At 55.9% G+C, this 19,857-nt stretch overlaps 2 protein-coding genes across 7 annotated transcripts in view; one reads left to right on the top strand and one right to left on the bottom strand.

The window, feature by feature from the left end:
- UBE2O (ubiquitin conjugating enzyme E2 O) overlaps positions 1–12,254 on the top strand; it is a 52,774-nt gene extending 40,520 nt beyond the window's left edge. The window contains exons 4-18 of the mRNA XM_066234619.1: positions 113–210; positions 1,129–1,192; positions 1,837–1,980; positions 2,438–2,547; positions 2,692–2,842; positions 3,106–3,578; positions 4,038–4,192; positions 4,459–4,571; positions 4,664–4,792; positions 5,437–5,526; positions 6,401–7,097; positions 7,389–7,525; positions 9,588–9,791; positions 9,884–9,941; positions 10,087–12,254. Coding sequence (XP_066090716.1) covers positions 113–210; positions 1,129–1,192; positions 1,837–1,980; positions 2,438–2,547; positions 2,692–2,842; positions 3,106–3,578; positions 4,038–4,192; positions 4,459–4,571; positions 4,664–4,792; positions 5,437–5,526; positions 6,401–7,097; positions 7,389–7,525; positions 9,588–9,791; positions 9,884–9,941; positions 10,087–10,757 — 3,294 coding nt within the window. The 3' untranslated portion in view covers positions 10,758–12,254. The remainder of the gene's footprint in view (positions 1–112; positions 211–1,128; positions 1,193–1,836; positions 1,981–2,437; positions 2,548–2,691; positions 2,843–3,105; positions 3,579–4,037; positions 4,193–4,458; positions 4,572–4,663; positions 4,793–5,436; positions 5,527–6,400; positions 7,098–7,388; positions 7,526–9,587; positions 9,792–9,883; positions 9,942–10,086) is intronic.
- An 872-nt stretch (positions 12,255–13,126) lies between these two features.
- SPHK1 (sphingosine kinase 1) lies at positions 13,127–19,353 on the bottom strand. 6 transcript variants are annotated; one of them, XM_066234650.1, is made up of 6 exons: positions 18,784–19,353; positions 15,372–15,575; positions 14,876–15,028; positions 14,694–14,788; positions 14,495–14,610; positions 13,127–14,233 (listed from the first exon to the last, which is right to left on the bottom strand). In XM_066234650.1, exons 1-6 carry the CDS (start codon positions 18,791–18,793, stop codon positions 13,420–13,422), a joined length of 1,392 nt encoding a protein of 463 aa, XP_066090747.1. In that variant the 5' UTR covers positions 18,794–19,353; the 3' UTR covers positions 13,127–13,419. The 6 variants fall into 6 exon arrangements, with proteins under 6 accessions (XP_066090747.1, XP_066090752.1, XP_066090746.1 ...); XM_066234655.1 differs by lacking the exon at positions 18,784–19,353 and adding an exon at positions 18,436–18,761; XM_066234649.1 differs by lacking the exon at positions 18,784–19,353 and adding an exon at positions 17,621–18,407.
- Positions 19,354–19,857: the final 504 nt, after the last annotated feature.

Raw genomic sequence — 19,857 nt, 5'->3', positions numbered from 1 at the left:
GCAATAAGCTGTCTAGATCCTTCCTCCCCATCTCAGTGGGATAAAGAGGCATTGATGCACTGGACACTAATGTCATCTGCCATCTCTCACTCCCCTGTGCCCTGGTCTGCAGCCCTTCATGTATGGAGACTACATTGCCTATGACTGCTGGCTGGGGAAAGTCTACGACTTGAAGAACCAGATCATCCTAAAGCTGTCCAATGGTGCCAGGTATGCTCATCACAGAGGAGCCATCCACTTAGTGGGGCAGCCACTGGATGGCAGGAAGGGGGCTTTTTCCATGGGCCTGTGAAGACAGGCTTCATTAAGAGCCATGACAGGTGCTGTGAGCATTCAGGTCCTGACCCTGGGCAGGTCTCCTTAGTACCAAAGCCTAATTCTCTCAGTTTCTGGTCTTTGCCCTCTCTTGGTTCAGGGGAGAAGCATTGTTACTTAGGATGTCTGCTAGGAGTGGATGCTTTAGGCACTTTAATGGTGCTGAGCACTCAGATATTGGGCTAGGGTCTTGTTCATTTTAGGAGAGTTACTTGTACCAATTCAGAGATTGAGCTGTGGAAGGAGGAGGAATCACTTCATTTTAGGGCATGCAACATATGCCTTTGGATAATTCCTTTTTTTTTTTTTTTTTTTTTTTTTTCATTTTTCTGAAGCTGGAAACAGGGAGAGACAGTCAGACAGACTCCCGCATGCGCCCGACCGGGATCCACCCGGCACGCCCACCAGGGGGCGACGCTCTGCCCACCAGGGGGCGATGCTCTGCCCATCCTGGGCGTCGCCATGTTGCGACCCTCCTGGGTGTCGCCATATTGCGACCAGAGCCACTCTAGCGCCTGGGGCAGAGGCCACAGAGCCATCCCCAGCGCCCGGGCCATCTTTTGCTCCAATGGAGCCTTGGCTGCGGGAGGGGAAGAGAGAGACAGAGAGGAAGGTGCGGCGGAGGGGTGGAGAAGCAAATGGGCGCTTCTCCTATGTGCCCTGGCCGGAAATCGAACCCGGGTCCTCCGCACGCTAGGCCGAGGATAATTCCTTTTGATGCTGATCAGCACCACACGTGGTCCTGGCTCCACACCTCCTCTGAGACTCAGTCATTGTGCTGTGTGGACACCAAGTCCATGTTCCCTGTTTCAGGTGCTCCATGAACACAGAAGATGGTGCCAAGCTCTATGATGTCTGCCCACATGTCAGCGACTCAGTAGGTTTGGGGGTAGAGTGGGGGGTGTTTCTTATTCCTTGGTACACTGGGCTGTGCAGGGAAAAGGACTCTTTAGCTTAGAGCTTGTAGCTGGCCCAGTCTAAACACGGCTTCTAAGCAAAGTGGTTTCCTAGAAAAGGGCAGAAAATATTAAAACTTTCCTTTATATTTTGTTAACTTTTATCTCATCCTTTTAAAATCTCCAATTTTTTTGTCTTCAAGCGTATACAGTGTTTTAGTGCAGTGTGACATTTTAAAATGGTAGTTTACCATACAGTTTGTAAGTAAGTATACTGGGCAGTGTGTGTGATCAAACAGGCAGAGTCTTAGTTCTCAAAGTGTCTCCCCAACCAAAAACATTGGCATGGCCTGAGAGCTTGTTAGAAATGGAATGAGTCAAATGTGCATTTTAATAAGATTCTGGGTGCTTTATTGCTCCATATCTTTGAGAATGGAGCCTTCGAGCCTTTGAGTGCTGCTCTGGAGCCTTCGAGTTTTAGGGAGTATGGAGGCCTGTGGTGGGGGGCGTGTGCTAGGCAAGGAGGAGGCAGGCAAGGAAAGGGGGTTGAGAGTGGCATGGAAAGCACCATCCCCCCGAGGAAGCGCTGCTCACAAGGACTTTTCTCTGGCTCCAAATCCTGTAGGGTCTCTTCTTTGACGATTCCTATGGCTTCTACCCGGGCCAAGTGCTTATTGGCCCCGCGAAGATCTTCTCTAGTGTACAGTGGCTGTCAGGAGTCAAGCCCGTGCTCAGCACCAAGAGCAAGTTCCGGGTGGTGGTAGAAGAGGTAGGGGCCGGAGGCTGGGTGGGAGGTCAGGGTGGGACCTTAACCTCCACACCCTGGGCCTGAGCTGCTGCCTACCCCTTCCTTTTCTCCTCTAAAAGCTAAGCTCCACTTGTTGGTCTCTGGACTCTGTTGTCAGAAAGGGCTTTGAGGATAAGGGGAACCCAGGCTGTGGTCATGGGATGATCAATACACAGGTGTCTCCTGGTCGGATCCAGGCTAAGCAAGGTGGGAGAGTAGAAATGGCAGGTCCACTGAGCCCTGACTGGTGGTAAAGAGGTGACAGGGATCCCTGGTAAGGGTTAGGTGATGGTGAGGGTGGCCTGGGGGTGTTCGTATTTGGCACAACACAGTGAAGACCTGCTTCCTGCCCAGAGGTCAGGTGGACTTTGGGCAGCTGCTTAAAGAGAGAGCTATTAGAACCTGCTGACCATGGCGCTGGTCCACTCACCATCCTCAGGTGCAGGTTGTAGAACTGAAAGTCACGTGGATTACCAAGAGTTTCTGTCCAGGGGGCACTGACAGCGTCAGCCCCCCACCCTCTGTCATCACCCAGGAAAACCTAGGCAGGTGAGCAGCTCCAGCATGCCATCCACTCAACAGCCTCAGAGATGGGTCCTGAGCAAGTCTCTGGGCACAGTCACAGATGTGGGGGGGGGGGGGCTAAGAACTGCTGGCCCAGCCTCCACTTCTCTTCCCCCTCCCCCCTCCCAGGGTGAAGCGTCTTGGATGCTTTGACCATGCTCAGCGGCAGCTGGGGGAGCGCTGTCTGTTTGTCTTCCCAGCCAAGGTAGAGCTGGCCAAGATTGCCTGTGAATGTCCAGAAAAACACTGCGCCCAGGGGGAGGGCTCTATGGCCAAGAAGGTATGTCCTCGGGGTTGGGGTTGGTGGGCATATGAGGAACTGGCCTTGAGCTATTTCCACAGTCAGGAAGGATGATCTGTGCTTCACGCTTTAGGGGGCAGCCCTGATGACTCTTGCAGGCCACTTAGGTGTGTATAGCTGTCACCCCCGCCCCCAGACCAAGCTGCCTGGGGTCCGGCATGCCTGGGCATCCTGCATTCCCAGGACAGGGCTGTATCAGCCCTGCTCGCCTCAGCTCCCTCCTCCCTGCTCTGCCTTTGCAGGTGAAGCGCCTGTTGAAGAAGCAGGTTGTGAGGATCATGTCTTGCTCTCCGGACACCCAGTGCTCCAGGGAACATTCTACAGAGGACCCAGGCAAGAAGGGTGGGGGCAAAGCCAGGAGTGAAATGGGGTCTGCCAGCCCCGAGGAGACCCCTGATGGGTCTACCAGCCCAGTGGAGATGCAGGATGATGTCCCAGAGGAGACCCCGGAGGCTGGTGAGCAGCTGCCCCCCTTCCTATTGAAGGAAGGCAGAGACGAGAGGTTGCCCTCGGCAGAGCAGGATGCAGATGATGAGGCTGCAGACGATACGGATGACACCAGCTCAGTTACCTCCTCCACCAGCTCCACCACTTCCTCCCAGAGTGGCAGTGGTACCAGTCGCAAAAAGAGTATCCCCTTGTCTATCAAGAACTTAAAGCGAAAACATAAGAGGAAGAAGAATAAAATCACCCGTGACTTCAAGCCAGGCGACAGGTAAACCCAGAGAGTGTCCTTCCTCCTGGCTGAGTGTCCAGCCTGAGACTATCCCCTTGACCTCACACATATGTGCACACTCAGGCTCACACACACATGGTATGCTGCCCTGTAATGTAATGGCCTAGGGTACCCAGCTGACATAGTGTAAGTGCCTGGGTTGACCCAGGTGGAAAGGAGAGACTGGGGAGTAAGAGGGTGGGACAGTGGCCTCGACCCCGAGTCTGGCCTTTGGGACCACATTCTCTTAAACTCTCCCAAGTGGGGCTGTTCTCAGAAGAGATCACAGGGCATGAAAACTGTAGGTGAGCATCCACTGCCTGTTTGTCTTCCTTCTGACCTGGGATTAAGAGTTTCAGGTCACCACGCCCCACAAGGATGGGGTGGGTAGGAGTACCTACCTGCCCTTTCTTCCAGGAAACCTTTTGCATGGCCTGGCTCACTGGTCTCATCCTGCAGGGTGGCAGTGGAGGTAGTGACCACGATGACCTCAGCAGACGTGATGTGGCAAGATGGCTCCGTGGAATGCAACATCCGCTCCAATGACCTCTTCCCTGTGCACCACCTGGACAACAACGAGTTCTGCCCTGGAGACTTCGTGGTGGACAAGCGAGGTAGTGCTGGCTCCAGAAGGCCATCCTTGCTGAGGGCCTGGGTGGGCCTGGGAAGAAGAGGTGAGAGGTCTCAGGGTCAGGAGTAGGCTCCCCTTTGAAGGTGGCTCACTCTTGAGGACTGGGGGAGCCTTTTCTGGCCTCTACTGACCTAGCCAGGTAACAGGTGGGTTCTGTGCTGCTAAGCACAACATGTAGTGAGTGGGTGGATGAGTGGCATTAGTGCCACCAGGGCTCCTTAGTTAGTCATGTGCTCTCTGATTCCCTAGTCCAGAGCTGCCCAGACCCCGCTGTCTATGGTGTGGTGCAGTCTGGGGACCACGTGGGCCGCACCTGCATGGTGAAGTGGTTCAAGCTGCGGCCAAGTGGGGATGACGTGGAGGTGAGTGTGCAGCCCTGCTTCTTTCTTCATGGTGGGTTCTGATGAGCTGGGTATAGGGCCCTGGGCTCATGACAACCCATCCTGTGCCCCAGCTGATTGGAGAAGAGGAAGATGTGAGCGTTTATGACATTGCTGACCACCCTGACTTCCGGTTCCGCACAACTGATATCGTCATCCGCATTGGCAATACTGAGGATGGAGTTCCTCACAGGGAGGATGAGGTATGCCCCCAAGTTTAAGTTCCCACAGCTGCAATGCCTGGTCATGCCACCAGGTGGCTCCAGGAGACCAGACCTGCAAATTCCTGGCTTGTTCAAGGTGCCAATCAGCCTGACCACCTACATAAGGACACGCCTGCCGGCCTCCCAGGGTCAGATGGCATTCACGCAGTTGCTCCCAGAACCCCACTGCTGGGTTATTAGGGAAACTCTGCTCCTTATCTTAAGCACCCTGATCATGATGCTGAATGCTGCAGGAACATGGCGAAGGCTTGCAGAGGGGGTGGAGGGGCTGGGCAAATTCCAGCAGAGGAAGAGTAGGAACAAAAGTCCAGAGGCTAGAACCCCATCCTTGGGAATGACAGGAAGCCTGGAAAGACCAGATGCTGTGAGAAGAAGGGAGTTAGTGGGTGCTATGTACTCAGCAGGCAGCCAGGTGGAGAGTGAGCTCAGGAGGGCACGTTGGAGGTGTTTGGATGAGAGGGTCCTATGCTTGAGTTACTGTGGCTCCTCTGCCGGTGCCCACGTCCCTCCTGTTTTTATGGCCTTACCCTTGCCACCACTGCTGGCGCTCCCTTTCAGAGGTGCTCCAGCCCTTGCCCCTCCTGGGGGACTGCACCCTTGACCCTGTCCCATTTGCCCAACAGCCATCAGTTGGCCAGGTGGCCCGTGTGGACATCAGCAGCAAGGTGGAGGTGGTGTGGGCTGACAATTCAAAAACCATCATCCTGCCCCAGGTAAGGGCCTTCCGAGCCAGTGGCAGCTGGTCAGGAAGCCATAGCCTGGCTCCTCTCTCTGCTCAAGGGACAGGAAGATGGCTCTCAGATCTTCCTGGTGAGGGGTTGTCTTTTGGGTGACAGGGTCTTAGAGAAGCATGAGAGGGAGAGTGGCATTACTTTCAAGCTCCACAGTCTCATTCCACCTAGCAGCCACCCTAGATTGCCAGGTGTGTGTGGATTTCACAAGCCCCCCCAGATTTGCCTGGATCCCCATCTCACTGTGCTAAAAAAATGCAGGTTACTTCCTGTAGGTGATAGAGCTACCAACATTTCTAGGAAAACTTGCACAGAGTAATAAGAGGAAGGAGACAGGCTGGCCACAGCCCTAGCACCTGCTAGTGACTTCTGAGCTGCAAGGCTGTTCTCAGTACCATTCTTTTGTCTCCTTGTTTGAGCCGTCCTCAGGTCCCAGCTCTCCTCTCCTGGCACCCATAGGGGGAGGTGCAAGGGAATAGCTTGCCCCTCCTCCAGGGATGGGAACACATGTGACAGAGGCCAACTGTCTCATACATCCCTCTCCTCTGGCATGTTCCATCTCCCAGAGTAGCCCCACAGAGGCCTCTGACCTGTGCCCTGTGGGGCTGGGGCTGGATTTGCCCCCAAGGGCAAAGGCTGACTGAGTTCACACAGGATGAAGAAAAGCCTGTTGCTGGAGCAGAGCAGGCAGAGGCACATCCCAGGGACATAGGTACCACCTAGCACAGAGAAGCTACCTTCAGAGCCCAGAGCAGGAAAGGGGAAAGAGTACGGCGGGCTGTCAGGGCCTCTGGGTTCTGAGGGTCGGGGTCCCTGGAGCCCAGTGAGCTCTTCTGAGTCAACCGTCTACCCCTAGCACTTGTACAACATCGAGTCTGAGATCGAGGAGTCGGACTATGACTCAGTGGAAGGCAGCACCAGTGGGGCATCCTCTGATGAGTGGGAGGATGACAGTGACAGCTGGGAGACAGACAATGGGCTGGTAGAGGACGAGCACCCCAAGATAGAGGAGCCGCCCATCCCACCCACTGAGCAGCAGGCAGCCCCCGAGGAGAACAAGGGAGTGGTGATCAGTGAAGAGGCTGCCACCGCCGCCATTCAAGGGGCTGTGGCCATGGCCGCCCCGGTGGCTGGGCTGATGGAGAAGGCTGGCAAGGATGGGCCCCCAAAGAGCTTCCGGGAGTTGAAAGAGGCAATCAAGATACTGGAGAGCCTCAAGAACATGACTGTGGAGCAGCTTCTGACGGGCTCCCCCACCTCCCCCACGGTGGAGCCTGAGAAACCAACTTGGGAGAAAAAGTTTCTAGATGACATCAAAAAACTACAGGAAAACCTCAAGAAGACCCTGGACAATGTGGCCATCGCAGAGGAGGAGAAGATGGAGGCCATGCCTGACATGGAGTGCAAGGAGGACAAGCCCGAGGCGCAGTCTCCCATGAGGGCTGAGTGGCCCAGCGAGACCCCGGTGCTGTGCCAGCAGTGTGGTGGCAAGCCTGGGGTCACCTTCACCAGCGCCAAAGGCGAGGTCTTCTCAGTGCTGGAGTTTGCGCCCTGTAAGTTAGCCCTGTGCTTATGCCCCATCCAGCCCTACTGCTGCTCCAATGTTGGGGGTAGGGGCAGAAGGTTTTCCTGGTGTGGTCACCGGTCCTGATGCCAGGAAAGATGGGTGGAATGAATGGGGGTTGATTCACCCAGTTGGGGAATACACCCAGCCACTGCTTCCTCTGGGCCAAGCTTCCCAGGGGCTGCAGCTACCTTCCTGGACTGGGCTCTCAGGGCCTTGCCATTAGGGGTTGAGAAGCTACCTGAACTCTGAAGGTGGCATTCTCTTTCCGACCCTCTAGCAAATCACTCCTTTAAGAAAATTGAGTTCCAGCCTCCAGAAGCCAAGAAGTTCTTTAGTACAGTGCGGAAAGAGATGGCACTGCTGGCTACATCACTACCCGATGGCATCATGGTCAAGACTTTTGAGGACAGAATGGCAAGTAGCTTGGCATGGGCTGGCGTGGGCAGGTGCAGGTGTGCTCTGTGGCACCTGAGAGGCCACCCATACCCCTGAAAGGCAGGAAACAGGTTCAGTCAGGTGAGGGGAAAAGTCCAACACCAGTGTCTAGACCAAATGGCTCATTCTTTCCTCCCTGTTTTAAAGTTAGTTGTAAATCGTATAATTATGGTTTACAAGTCCAGTCTTCTTTTTGAAAAATTAGAACATTACAGAAAAAACTGAAGTTGTCTTTGACCAATCTTCAGCCCACCTTTGACAAGTTTGGTGTATCTCCTTGCGGATGATGTTTTTTATATTTTTACATCTTTGTGTCTCATCATGAACACATACTATTTTGTATCATTTGTTTTACACAAATAGCATGCCATTATACACATCACCTGTAATTTCCTTTTCTCACTCTGGGTAATTTTGAGACCAACCAGTGTTGATTCATACTGGTCTAGTCCATCCCTTTTTTAGCTACAGAATAGCACTCCTCATGTGACAGCATCACATTCTTTCTCTCCTGTTACGGTGGCCAGTGGCCAGGGCCTGGAGTTTGAGTCCTGCAGCCTGAGGTGGCGTCATTACATCCTTATTTGTTTCAGGAATGGACAGGCCTCTTCCACCTTCTACCTTACTTATTCAACAAACCTCTCCTGGGCCCCTCTGTGTACCAGGCACCAGAAGCAAGACACTGAGTTAGAGTCTTATCGACGTCCCAGCTCTGACCCAGCCCTGGAGCAAGGGGCCAAAGAAGGGACCACAGAGGGGTGCTGTTAGGTGGCCCGCAGTGGCCAGAAACCATAGGGCAGAGCTGGGAACGTGCAGAGACCGCTGCTGCTCTAGGTTCTGAATACTTTGGATTTTCTTGGGTTTTAGTGAATTTCTCTTTAAAAATTTCAACTCTTGCCTGACCTGTGGTAGTGCAGTAGATAGAGTGTCGACCTGTAATGCTGAGGTCACTGGTTCGAAATCCTGGGCTTGCCTGGTCAGGGCACAAACAGGAAGCAACTACGAGTTGATGCTTCCTGCTTCTTCCCTCTCTCTCTCTCTTCTCTCTTCTCTCTAAAAACCAATTTTAAAAAAAATTCCATCTCTTGCTCAGAGGGAAAGGGAAGCAGTGCAGGAACTTGAGGCCCCCAGGTGGCCCCGTGAGGCCATGCATGAGAGGATTCTGTCATCTTGCCTGGTGTGTGCCCTCATCGTCCCTCCAGCTCGCCATCCCTCGGCCCTGGCAGCTGACACCCCTCTCACCCCAACACCCACAGATTTCAAGGATCTGTGGAGAGACTCCCTAATGACTTAATGACATAAGTTTCTTTGGTGGTCTCCCAGCATTTTCTCCTGGAGTTCAGCATCTCCTCTTTCCTAAAAGCAAATGCAGCCTTGCCATTCTGGAATGCCTTTTCATTTTCTCTTGCTTGCCTTCTTGGGGCTGGGGTAAGGACAAGTATTTTTAACTTTTAGTGGGAGGAGGGGAGGCAGAGAGACAGACTCCTGCATGCGCCCCTACCAGGATCCACCCAGCAAACCCACTAGGGGGCGATGTTCTGCCTCTCTGGGGCCACTGCTCTGTTGCATCCAGAGATATTTTTTAGCACCTGAGATGGATGCCATGGAACCATCCTCAGCACCCGGGCCAACTCAAGCCATGGCTGCAGGAGGGTAGGAGGAGAGAGAAGCAAGGGGGGGTGGTGGTGAAGAAGATGGGTGCTTCTCTTGTGTGCCCTAACTGGGAATCGAACCCAGGGCTTCCACATGTTGAGCCGACGCTCTACTGCTGCGCCAACCAGCCAGGGCCTAGGACAAGTGTTTTTAAGGAATAATTATTTATGAGGAATAAAACCTGGAGAATAAAAACCAGTTTGGAAAATTCCTTTTGTCAGTAGTTAAAAGATGCCAAGTGTTCAAAGAAGTTTACATTTAGCTTCTCAGTCACTGGCAGTGTGTTGAGTGCCTGGTGCTGCTCCTCTGCCCGCAGCACCCTGGAATAGTGCAACACTAGACCCCCGTGTGGAAGCCCCTGCCAACCACAGCTTCCCTCCTTCTCTAGGACCTTTTCTCAGCCCTGATCAAGGGCCCCACTCGTACCCCGTACGAGGACGGCCTCTACCTGTTTGACATCCAGCTCCCCAACATCTACCCGGCCGTGCCCCCCCACTTCTGCTACCTCTCCCAGTGCAGTGGTCGTCTGAATCCCAACCTGTATGACAATGGGAAGGTGTGTGTCAGCCTCCTGGGCACCTGGATTGGAAAGGTGAGGACCATACCTGCACCCAGTGGGGAGGAAGTACAGCCTATCAGGAGTGGGTGTCTGGGACAAAGTTGATAATGCTATTTGTGTTTCAGGGGACAGAGAGGTGGACAAGCAAATCCAGCCTTCTCCAGGTGCTCATTTCCATACAAGGTACAGTGGCAAGGCTGAGGGGCAGTGATTGGGAGGGCTGTGGAAAGGTATAGCAACTGGCCATTGTGTCCCCTCCCTGCTTTAGGTCTGGCTAACCCCTTGGGAGTTGAGGTCAGGCTGGCTCTGATGGTCTTCTCCCTTGCAGGTCTGATCCTGGTAAATGAACCATACTACAATGAAGCCGGCTTTGACAGTGACCGGGGCCTGCAGGAGGGCTACGAGAATAGCCGCTGCTATAATGAGATGGCGCTGATCCGTGTGGTGCAGTCCATGACCCAACTGGTGCGGCGGCCCCCGGAGGTCTTCGAGCAGGAGATCCGGCAGCACTTCAGTTCTGGCGGCTGGCGGCTAGTGAGCCGCATTGAGTCCTGGCTGGAAACCCATGTGCTGCTAGAGAGGGGCCAGGCATTGCCCAATGGGGACTCCAAGGACAACAACTCTTCAGGGCCAGCTGCCACAGCTGAGCTCCCAGACTCCAGCCGAGAAGAACCTGAGGACAGTGGGCTGGCCCCTGGTGAAGCCTCCCAGGGCTCAGATTCAGAGGGTGGCTCCCAAGGCCTGGCCACAGCCAGCAGGGACCACACAGACCAGACTTCGGAGGCTGTGCCGGACGCCTCAGTGCCACCTAGTGTCAAACCAAAGAAGCGGAGAAAGAGCTACCGGAGCTTCTTGCCTGAGAAGAGCGGCTACCCTGACATTGGCTTTCCCCTCTTCCCACTTTCTAAGGGTTTCATCAAGAGCATCCGTGGGGTCCTGGCACAGTTCCGGGCCGCTCTGATTGAGGCAGGCATGCCTGAGAGCACAGATGACAAATAGCCACCAGCCCTCTAGGAAGGAGAATGATGGTGGGAAAGGCCAGCAGCTGCCTGCTCATTCCTTCCCCTCTTCCCGTTTTCTCTTCTGTCCCAAATGCAAGTCTCCACTCCCCTCTTCTTCCCAAAGTGAGTTTGATGCTGATGTGCAAGAAGTTTCTTGAGATGCTGCCATTTCTATTCTGAAGCAATCTTTCAACAGGTGACCCTGTGCAAAGCAAATCTGAACCCTGTCACTGACTTCCCACTTGTCACCCCAGGCAGACTGTCCCAACACTTGCCCCCTTGCCACGTCCATCTTAGGTCGGAGGTGAGTTTTGAGGGCCTGGCAGGAGGCTCCAGGGCCGCAAAGCTGTGCAGAGCAGCAGCAGGACGAGTGGCGGCGCCTTGCATGAAGTGTGGGTTGCTCCAGCAATTTCCCTGATCCCTTTCATCCTCTTCAGTTCCAGAGTGGTCCCCCATATCCCCGGCCACTGCCACCAGGTCTTCCCTTGACCCCCAGCATAAACACTCTCCCCTGGGAGTTGTAGCCACTGTCACCAACTCCTGGCTCTGTTCTGGCCCATTAACTGCAGGACAGTCCACAATTCCTGTTGAACTTGCTCTCTTGAGAGACCAGGCTGGGTTCAGGGTGACACCCAGAAGAGGTGGTGGCCCTCACAGGCTAACCTGGAGTGAGGACCAGGGAGCTGCTGGGAAAGAAACAGCTGAAGGTGCCTTGCTCTTCCTGTCCCACGTGGCAGTGGTTGGGCAGTTCTGGCTTCAAGGCCTTGCCCACTTGAGCCAAAGCCAACATCTCCCTGCTCAGTCCCATCCCAGGACCCCAGGAGGGGGGAGCAGCATCACATCCAGGGCCTGGACATATGCTGGGGCCTTTCCCATGGACTCTGCCCCTCCCACTAACAATGCTTATGCTGGGAGATGGCCTGTAGCTCACAGCACAGAGCCAGACTTCTCTCCCACAAGCATGAGGCCTCCTGTCAGCCCTTTGCTTACAGACTCCGTAGGCTTTAGTCTGGGGAGAGAGAAGTGGCCGGCATGGGGCCCACTCTCTTGCAGAGACAGGCCCAGAGGTTTACAGTTTTCTAAGCTTTTGATAATGTGAAGCTCCAGGTTAAGAGGATGCTGTTGAGCACATTGCAGGTATGTAATTTTTGGTGTATGTATGTAATATTTAAGGTTGAAAGAAAATAAATTTCAAAAGCAAAGATATTAACTCTTACTAGGAAAAAAAAGAAGCCAAAGCATGATGCATCTTGTCCGCCTTAAGCTGGCTCCTCGCCTCAGCTATGCCATATCCACCCAGCGGGTGGCAGCCGCAGGGAGGGATGGGGCCAGACCACGGGCTGCAGCATCTGGAGCCGAATGGGTATCTTGTGTGAGAACATCCAGAGTGACTGGCGCTGAGCTTCCCAGTGCATTGTTATGTGGAGATGTGAATGCCTACTGCTTATGATATCTGTATAAAGTGCTGTGTGATTAAACCTTTTTTTTACTTGCATTTTTTGTTTGTTTGGCTCATTACAATGTACAAAGAAGACAAGGTGGCACCATTAAACCTGCCTCTGCCATGCATTTGGGCTCTGTCGCCTTTCTTCTCTGGCACCTCACGTGCCCTCCCCCCCCCCCCCCCCCCCCCCCCCCGCACTGCCTAGCCATCTGCACTTCCAGTCGTAGGATTCATGGGGCTGGGACCAGGAAAACAAGACCTCAGGTTTCAGTGCAGCAGGCAGCTCCTGCCCTTATGCAGGGTTGTTTGTTCCTCAAGAGCCAGTTTTTAGCGATGTTGGCCACATTCCACATGCTGGGGAGCTGACATTCAAGTGCATCTGGCCTGGGCTGTGAACCAAAATGGTTGCCCAGTTTGGGAGACTGGCATCTGCCCCTCCTCCCTGCTGCTTCCTTCTAACTGCTGCCCAACAGTCCCCCACAAGGACCAGAAGGCTCAGTGGGGCAGGGCAGAGTGGGCAGAGGAAGCTGGGGAGCCTGGGACAGCACTAGAGCCCTCAGTGAGGGTATGACACACTTCCTTTTTAAGGGACCAGCTACCTGCCATTTTGGGTTCTGTTGCTCTTTTGTTTCCCCACTGCTTCTTACTAGAGGCATTTCCCCTTTTTGCTGAGTCCTGGCTCCTATGGATGGGGTGAGGCAGGTTGCTGAGTTCCCTGGCTCCTTATAAGGCAGAAGGGGGGGGGGTATAATCAGCTTCTGGGTAGGGCCCTACCCCCTGCAAAAGAAGCCTGGACCGGCTCTGGTCCTGTGCACACCACAGTGACTACCCAATCCAGGAAGCACCACTGGGCATCATGTTAAATATTAGAACCTAGCAGGAGCAAGACCCAGCTCCTATTTCAACCCCTAAGATAAGACCAGTAAGCTCAGAATGTCACTTTATTTGGATTTGATTCATGGAGTGGGACTCCCAGAGCAATGGGTTGGCTTCCACAGGCAGTAGAGTCCAACCTCCTGGCCCAGGGCCCACTGGCCTTTGGTTGGCAGAGCAGATCCTTCTGAAGCACAGTCTCTACCCAGCTATCCACAGGAGTCCCCTTCCCTCCCCATGGGAGCTGGAGGAGCTGGAACAGGCCCTCCAGTCCTGGGGAAGGTAAGGACAGTCCTGAGCTCAGATTACATTAAGGAGACAAGGCACAGGAAGGTCCAAGAAATCAAAAGGGATCTCCTAGAGGTGGCGTCTGTGGAGGCTTCTGGCTGGGTGGCAGTGGCTGTGGGTCCAGAGAGCGTTGCGGCTCCATGCAGCCACTGACCATCCAGAAATAGTTTGGATGCACCTGGCCCTGCACAGCCTCACTGACCACCAATTCCCCATCTACAGCAAACATCCCCTTCCCATCCTTGGGCTCCAGGCGGAAGGCAACCACAGGCACATATACCAAATAGGGACAGTGACACTCCATGTGCCTGCCCTTCTCCATGGCCAGAAAGAGGCGCAGCAGCATGGCCCGAGACACACCTGCCCGCACATAGAACAAATGCATAGCACCAGCTGCACAGTGAGCCATGGGTGCAGCAAACATCTCGCTGCCCAGGTGTGAGTGTAGCAGTGCTAGCACTAGCACAAAGTCCTGCTCCGGCACCACAGTCCAGTGAGCAGGCACTGGCTCCTCCAGGGGTACAAGGTGGGCATCTACTGGGCCCTGCTGGTCCTGCTGACCCAGAGCAGGGGAGGGCACCTTGGAGACCACCCGTTCTACAGGGAGGTAGGCCAGTTGGCCCCGGTAGACACGCAGGGCTGCCAGGCGCAAGATGGTGCCTAGAGTGAAGCGCATCTCCCCCAGGCGCCGAAACTTCTCACTTTCGATGTCCACATCAGCAATGAAGCCCCAGGCCAGGCTGAGAACAGAGTAGACTCGCAGCCCTGAGACCATCTGCAGTGACAGCAGGTTCATAGGAGCCAGCTGCCTTCGGCACAGCAACAGCGTGCAGTTGGTCAGGAGGTCTTCATTAGTCACCTGCTCATAGCTGCAGGGGAAAAAGTCCTCATGCACCTCCCCTTCCTCCTGGGGAGTGGGGCCAGGCAAGGCCACACTGGGTCCCTAGGGAAATGGAGCAGGTGGAGGCAGCCAGCTGGGGTCACCAGGAGAGGGACCCAGAACTGAAGGTGGAAGCTCCAGCAAAGAGGGAATGGAAGTCACCCCAGCAAACAGAAATTTCTAATAGAAAACCAGACAGTGGGGCAGAACTGAGGGGAAACGGAGACCCACTCCAGTCCTGGTTTCTCACCCGGCATAATGGTTCAAAGAAGCTGCCAGTGCATTTCCGGAACCAGCGGGGAGGCTACACAGGGGCTTCCGGATGGCAGTCTCCCAGTCAGGCCGCTCCATGAGCCCATTCACTACCTGTTAGAAAACAGGTGGCTTCAGCCTGGGAACACCCCAGCCCCACCACCCAAGCCCAGCCTCCTGGTGCAAGCCTCACTTACCTCATGCATCAGTCCATCTCCAGACATGACCACCAGTGCATCCCAGCGTCCCAGCTCCTCCGCCCGCACCAGCTCCCGGGCATGGTTCCGCCGTTCTGCAAGGGGAGAGAAAGGGTGGATATAGAGGGGGGCCCTAGGCAGTGGATGCTCCCTGCACCCCATCCCCTCAGGAAAACACTCACCAGTGAGCATAAGCCGAAAGGAGACATCAGCTTGGGCCAGTAGGGGCTGCACATGGCTCTTGAAGAGCTGCAGGGCCTTGCCCTTGCCGCCGCGCGGGTTGAGCAGCACCAGCACGCGGCAGGGTCGTGGGAGCAGGTTCCGGAGGCCACCCACTGCAAAAACAAACCCGAAACGGCCGCGTCCTCAACAGGCCACTAGGGGGCGCAGGGTCACAGCGGCACTGGGATGGAAACTGGTGCCTAAACTACCCGGGTAAGTGATGCAGAACAGCCTGAAGAGAGGCAGCGGCCTCCAGGAGGGAGATCCAGGGCGGGGTAGGGCACCCTTGACAGCCCCATTCTTGGTTCAGGCCCAGCCACTTTCTGACCTCATTGGGGCAGTGTTTCTTTCCAGCGTCTCCAGTCCCTCTCTTTTGTCCAGCTGACTCTGGTCAACATTCTGACCAGGAAAAGTAGTGATCCCCCTTTAGCCCTTCTCGGCGGGGCTACCACAAACCTGGGTCCATAACCTCGACTGGCGGTTCCCGGTGCCTAGGGATCCCCAGCCCTGTCAGGATGCTGCCCTTGGCGGTGGCTCCTGCCTTCAGCTCCTTATCGGTGGTGCCCAGGCGGGCGTCACGGTGCCGGCTGTAGGGCTCGCCCTCCTTGCCCGGAGCCCGGGTTGTGGAGTCACCCGAGTCATTCCCTCCGGCTGCCGGATCTGAGGGAGATGAGACAGAGCTGGTGGAATCCAGAGCGGCTCCCTGAGGTGAGGGGCGCCCAGGCAAATAAATCCTCGGACAACGCGCGGGGAGCAGCGTGCTCCGGCATTGCCGGAAGTTTGGGGGGTTGGGACTTAGCTTTCGGAGAGGTTCAAAGCGCCGAAGTCCAGTGACACCAAGGGCGCTCCCTTCTTGGAACTGAGCCACCACCCCCAGTAGTGAAGGGACTCTTCCTGGGGCCTCGGGTTCCAGCCCGACGGATGAGTCAGAGCCCGGTGGCTCTCTCCGTGGAACCAGACGCTCACCCCTCTACCCAGGGGCTGCCTGAGGAAGGGGAGTCCAGGTGCGTGAAAATCCCAGAACTTGAGCGGACATGGTGGGGCACGAAGTTTGGGGCCAGCGATCCCAGCCCTGAGCCATCCGGGCCATTAAGTTCCCTACCCTGAGCTCCAGAGCAGCCGGGGTAGCCGCGCACGCCTTCAACCGCCCGGCTCTGCCGGGACGCGCGCGCTGGGATCCTGGGGCAGTGCCGGGATCGCGCAAGGACTGAGCCCAAAGCAGGCCTCCAGTTGCCACCTCTGTCAGCGGAGTGCTGAGTGGGCGCAGAGTCCACGGGGTGCGTGGCCCAGTTCTCAGGGCTGCCTAAGAGCCACGAGCCGAGGGAGGGTAGGGCAGGCGGCCAGCCCTACCCAGTTGGTCCGGTTTGCTGAGAAGGCGTCACCTCGGTTCCCTACAATGGCTTAGGGCGGAACGCAGCCCCTCATATGAGCCACAACTGTGGTGCCAGACAAATACCGACTCCAGGGCTCCGCTGCCTCCGGTCTCAAACTTTTCGCTCAACTTGGCCGCCACTTGTCAGGGTGTGGGGAGGGCACGCCTTTGTGCCCGACCTGGCCACGCCCAGCGCCCTGCACGCTCGCCAGGGTGGAACCCGCGCCACTGGGGCCCGCGAGTCCCCAGCTTTACTGGGTTGTCTCTGACAGGATCCGCGCCTGCGCTCCGCCACAAGCAGGCCCTCGGCAGGGTCCCGGGGCGTGACTACGCACCCTGCCGCTAGGAGTAGGCAACCCGCGGAAAGCTGGCGCCGCGGCCCGCCGGGGGCAGAGGTGAAAGGTAATTCGCTAGGCGCGGGTCCCTAGGTCCGCCCACGAGCTGAGCTCCGAGAGCTCAGCTTCCAGAGCATACGAAGGTGAACGTACAGCGCAGATCTCGCGCGCTCAAAACTCATCGCGGAGCTCAAAGTCATAGCGGCCCAGGACACGGTGCCAGGTGCGCAAGGCACGGGGCACGCCTTCGGCTGCCCCTGGAGGCTGCGACCTCCCGCCCTGGGGTCTTCCCGCTTCACATGCCTAGCTCCAGCCCACCCAGAAGTCGAGACCTTGACCCTCCGCCCGTACCCGGACGTCTCTCCTGTCGCCCCAGTTCTTCCCTAGAGGGTTGTTTTTAGTTTCTTGACACTGCAGCAGCTACCGAGCCCGAAGGAGCCAAACATGTCGTCCCGGGGAGGGCGGGAGACCAGACAGGGAACTGCAGTCCGGAGGAGGAGGCCTTGTTAAAAACTTCAAAAGTTGAATTTGTTGTCTCCAGAGGACATCCTTGGCCAAATAAGCTACCCCTGCAGCAGGCGATTAGACCTACGGCCCCTCGACACCCGAATGGAGTCTGGTGGTGTAAACAGGCCTAGGGGTCCGCATCGGGATTGGAGAGCCAAGCATTAAGAGGCGTGTCCTTCGTCTTCTTGGTCCTCCCGGTCCTCCCCAGCTCAACCGGAAAATGCACAAGTGCCTGGGAATTTCCATTTCAACGGAGGCAAACGGGGGTGCGTGTGGTAGTATGCGTGATATATATAATCACCGGCGCAACGTGTCCGCAACCAACTCCAGTTCATCCCGGGGGGGGGGGGGGGGGGGGTTGCGGAAACCCGGAAGAAGTTGCCCAGACCTGACCGAGTAGGGCCAAAGTTAGAGAAAAAAACAACCCTGTAGGGGGCTGAGGTGGTCCAAGCCCACGCGCCCAAACCTCTTCCCACCCGACCCCCACACACCTCTCTTCATTGCCCCTTAAAGTCAAGAGACAGGTCTGGTCAGCGTCGGTAACCCAGGCACGCATCAATGGTGGCGCTTCCCAACACCTGGGGGCGGGCCCCGGGGGTCCCCGGATAGGGGGAAGCAGAGGCTGGGATGCTCGGGTACAAGGGCCCGCGGCTTCGCGCGCGTCGTGGTGGTGCGCGCCTACGCCCTGCGCGGCCCCGGAGCAGCCCTGGCTGGGTCCTGAACGGCCTGAGCACATTCCGGAAGGTGACTCAGCGACGCGCTCATAGACTGGGAAACTCCGCCAAAGAACGAGGGGAGGGATCTGGGGCGTCATCACCCTATAGCAGCGTCATGGCACGCATCCGCCCAGGTCTGCTCTAGAATCTCCCGGCCTCCCACTTCCACCTCCCACCCCCCGGAATCCGTGCAGGGAAGGGAGGGTAGCGCTGCAGCTGCAGTGCCGCGGTCACGCGATGCGAGGACGGGAGCGGCAGCGGGAGGAAGGGGGTTTGTCTGCACGGGATCCGGGAGGGCCAGATTCCGCCCTCCTCCCCCCCTCCCCACCTCTCCCGTAGGGGCTGGAGGCTGGGCTTTCGCGCCTAGAGGTTGTAGGCACGCGGGATGATGCTCCCTAAGATCACAACCTTGGAGGGAGGAGACTGCACAGACGGCCAGGACATCTTCCCCTTTCTTTTCCCTTGCTTGGGAGGGCACTTATATCAGGCCTGAAGTGCCGCTGCCTTAAACCTTGTAGTCTAATGGAAACTGAGGCACTGGAAAGGGAAGACTTGGCTGTGCCCTAGTCCGTGATGAGAAACCCGCCTACCTCAGGGTCCTTCTATTCGTTCCGGCACCCCAGGCTGAAGCCCCAGGACTCGCAGGGCGGGTTGGGGGTGGAGTTGACTGGAAACCCAGCGGGGGAGGGGAGACGGGGCAGCCTGCTGGGTTCTTTATCTTGCCAGGGGACCCAGTGGGAGGGAGGTGAAGGACAATGCCCTCTGACCCCGGTTCTGATCCACACAATGACTCCTCTGTCCTCTCTGCTGGCTCTCCCCTGCCTTTCTCACCTCTGGCCTCTGCTTTGTCCCCCTCATTCTTGTCATTCAACTTCCCCCTCCCATGCTGCTTCTCTTCAGCCCCTCTAAAGAACTCTGTCTCATCTTCGGAAACTCACCCATCAGCATCCCTGGCTGAAGAGACAGGATTGGGCAAGAACAAGATGCTTCCCCCTTTTGACAGTTGGGAGAAGCAAAACTCTGTGAGGTGAACGGTCTTGTCCAAGCTGCCAAACCACTTGCCTGCAGAGCTGAGACGACGCAAACCCAGAAAGCCTGACCCCCAGCCTGGGAGGCTGAGCTTCCTCCAGGCTTCTCATTGATGTTTGAGTATCCCTTGGCCTTATGGGTTGCTTGTCACAGATCTCCCCGGGGAACACCACTGCTCAGTCTCCCCGCAAAAGAAGAAGCATCTTCAAAGCCCTCTCCAAGCTTCATTGTGTCCCTCAAGTTCTGATTAAGCACCTAGCCACTGTGCCCAGCAGCCTCACCAGGGTCTGGCATCAGGTTTGATCTGACCTGATTGCCAACCCAGCCCTTGGCTCACAGGTAATACCAGTCTCACAGGTGAAAGAAACTGCCTTTTCATCTCTCCCAGCCACCCCCATTCCTGCTTGTGGGCAGCCTCCCCAGGGAGACACACCTGAGAACCCCCCCCTTTTTTTCTTCAGTTTAAGAAAGTAGGCATTCAGTGAGAAGCAACTACTACCTTCATACTCCTCATCTCTTTCTCTCTCTCTCTCTAAAATCAATCAATAAAAAAAATCTGAAAAAAATTAAAAACTTGTGTTCTAGGATGGTCCCAGGTGTGGTTTGAGTTTCCTAGATGCTGGTGACTGTCCCAGGCTGGGGGTGATGGGCCATCCAGGAGAGCAGACAGTCACTTGGGATTCTTAGCTGCTTACAGAGTTTCAGCTACTCTGGGTGTGTGGTGGGGTAAGCTTAGCTCTACTCTTTTTTTTTTTTTTACAGAGACAGTGAGTCAGAGAGAGGGATAGACAGGGACAGACAGACAGGAACGGAGAGAGAGGAGAAGCATCAATCATTAGTTTTTTGTTGCGCACCTTAGTTGTTCATTGATTGCTTCCTCATACGTGCCTTGACCGCGGACGTTTAGCAGACCGAATAACCCCTTGCTGGAGCCAGCGACCTGGGTCCAAGCTGGTGGGCTTTTTGCTCAAACCAGATGAGCC

Source organism: Saccopteryx bilineata, chromosome 6 (genome assembly GCF_036850765.1).
Source record: "Saccopteryx bilineata isolate mSacBil1 chromosome 6, mSacBil1_pri_phased_curated, whole genome shotgun sequence".
Taxonomy (NCBI): domain Eukaryota; kingdom Metazoa; phylum Chordata; class Mammalia; order Chiroptera; family Emballonuridae; genus Saccopteryx; species Saccopteryx bilineata.
The sequence above is the reverse complement of the archived record's forward strand: the minus strand, read 5'-3'. Positions and strand labels throughout refer to the sequence as shown.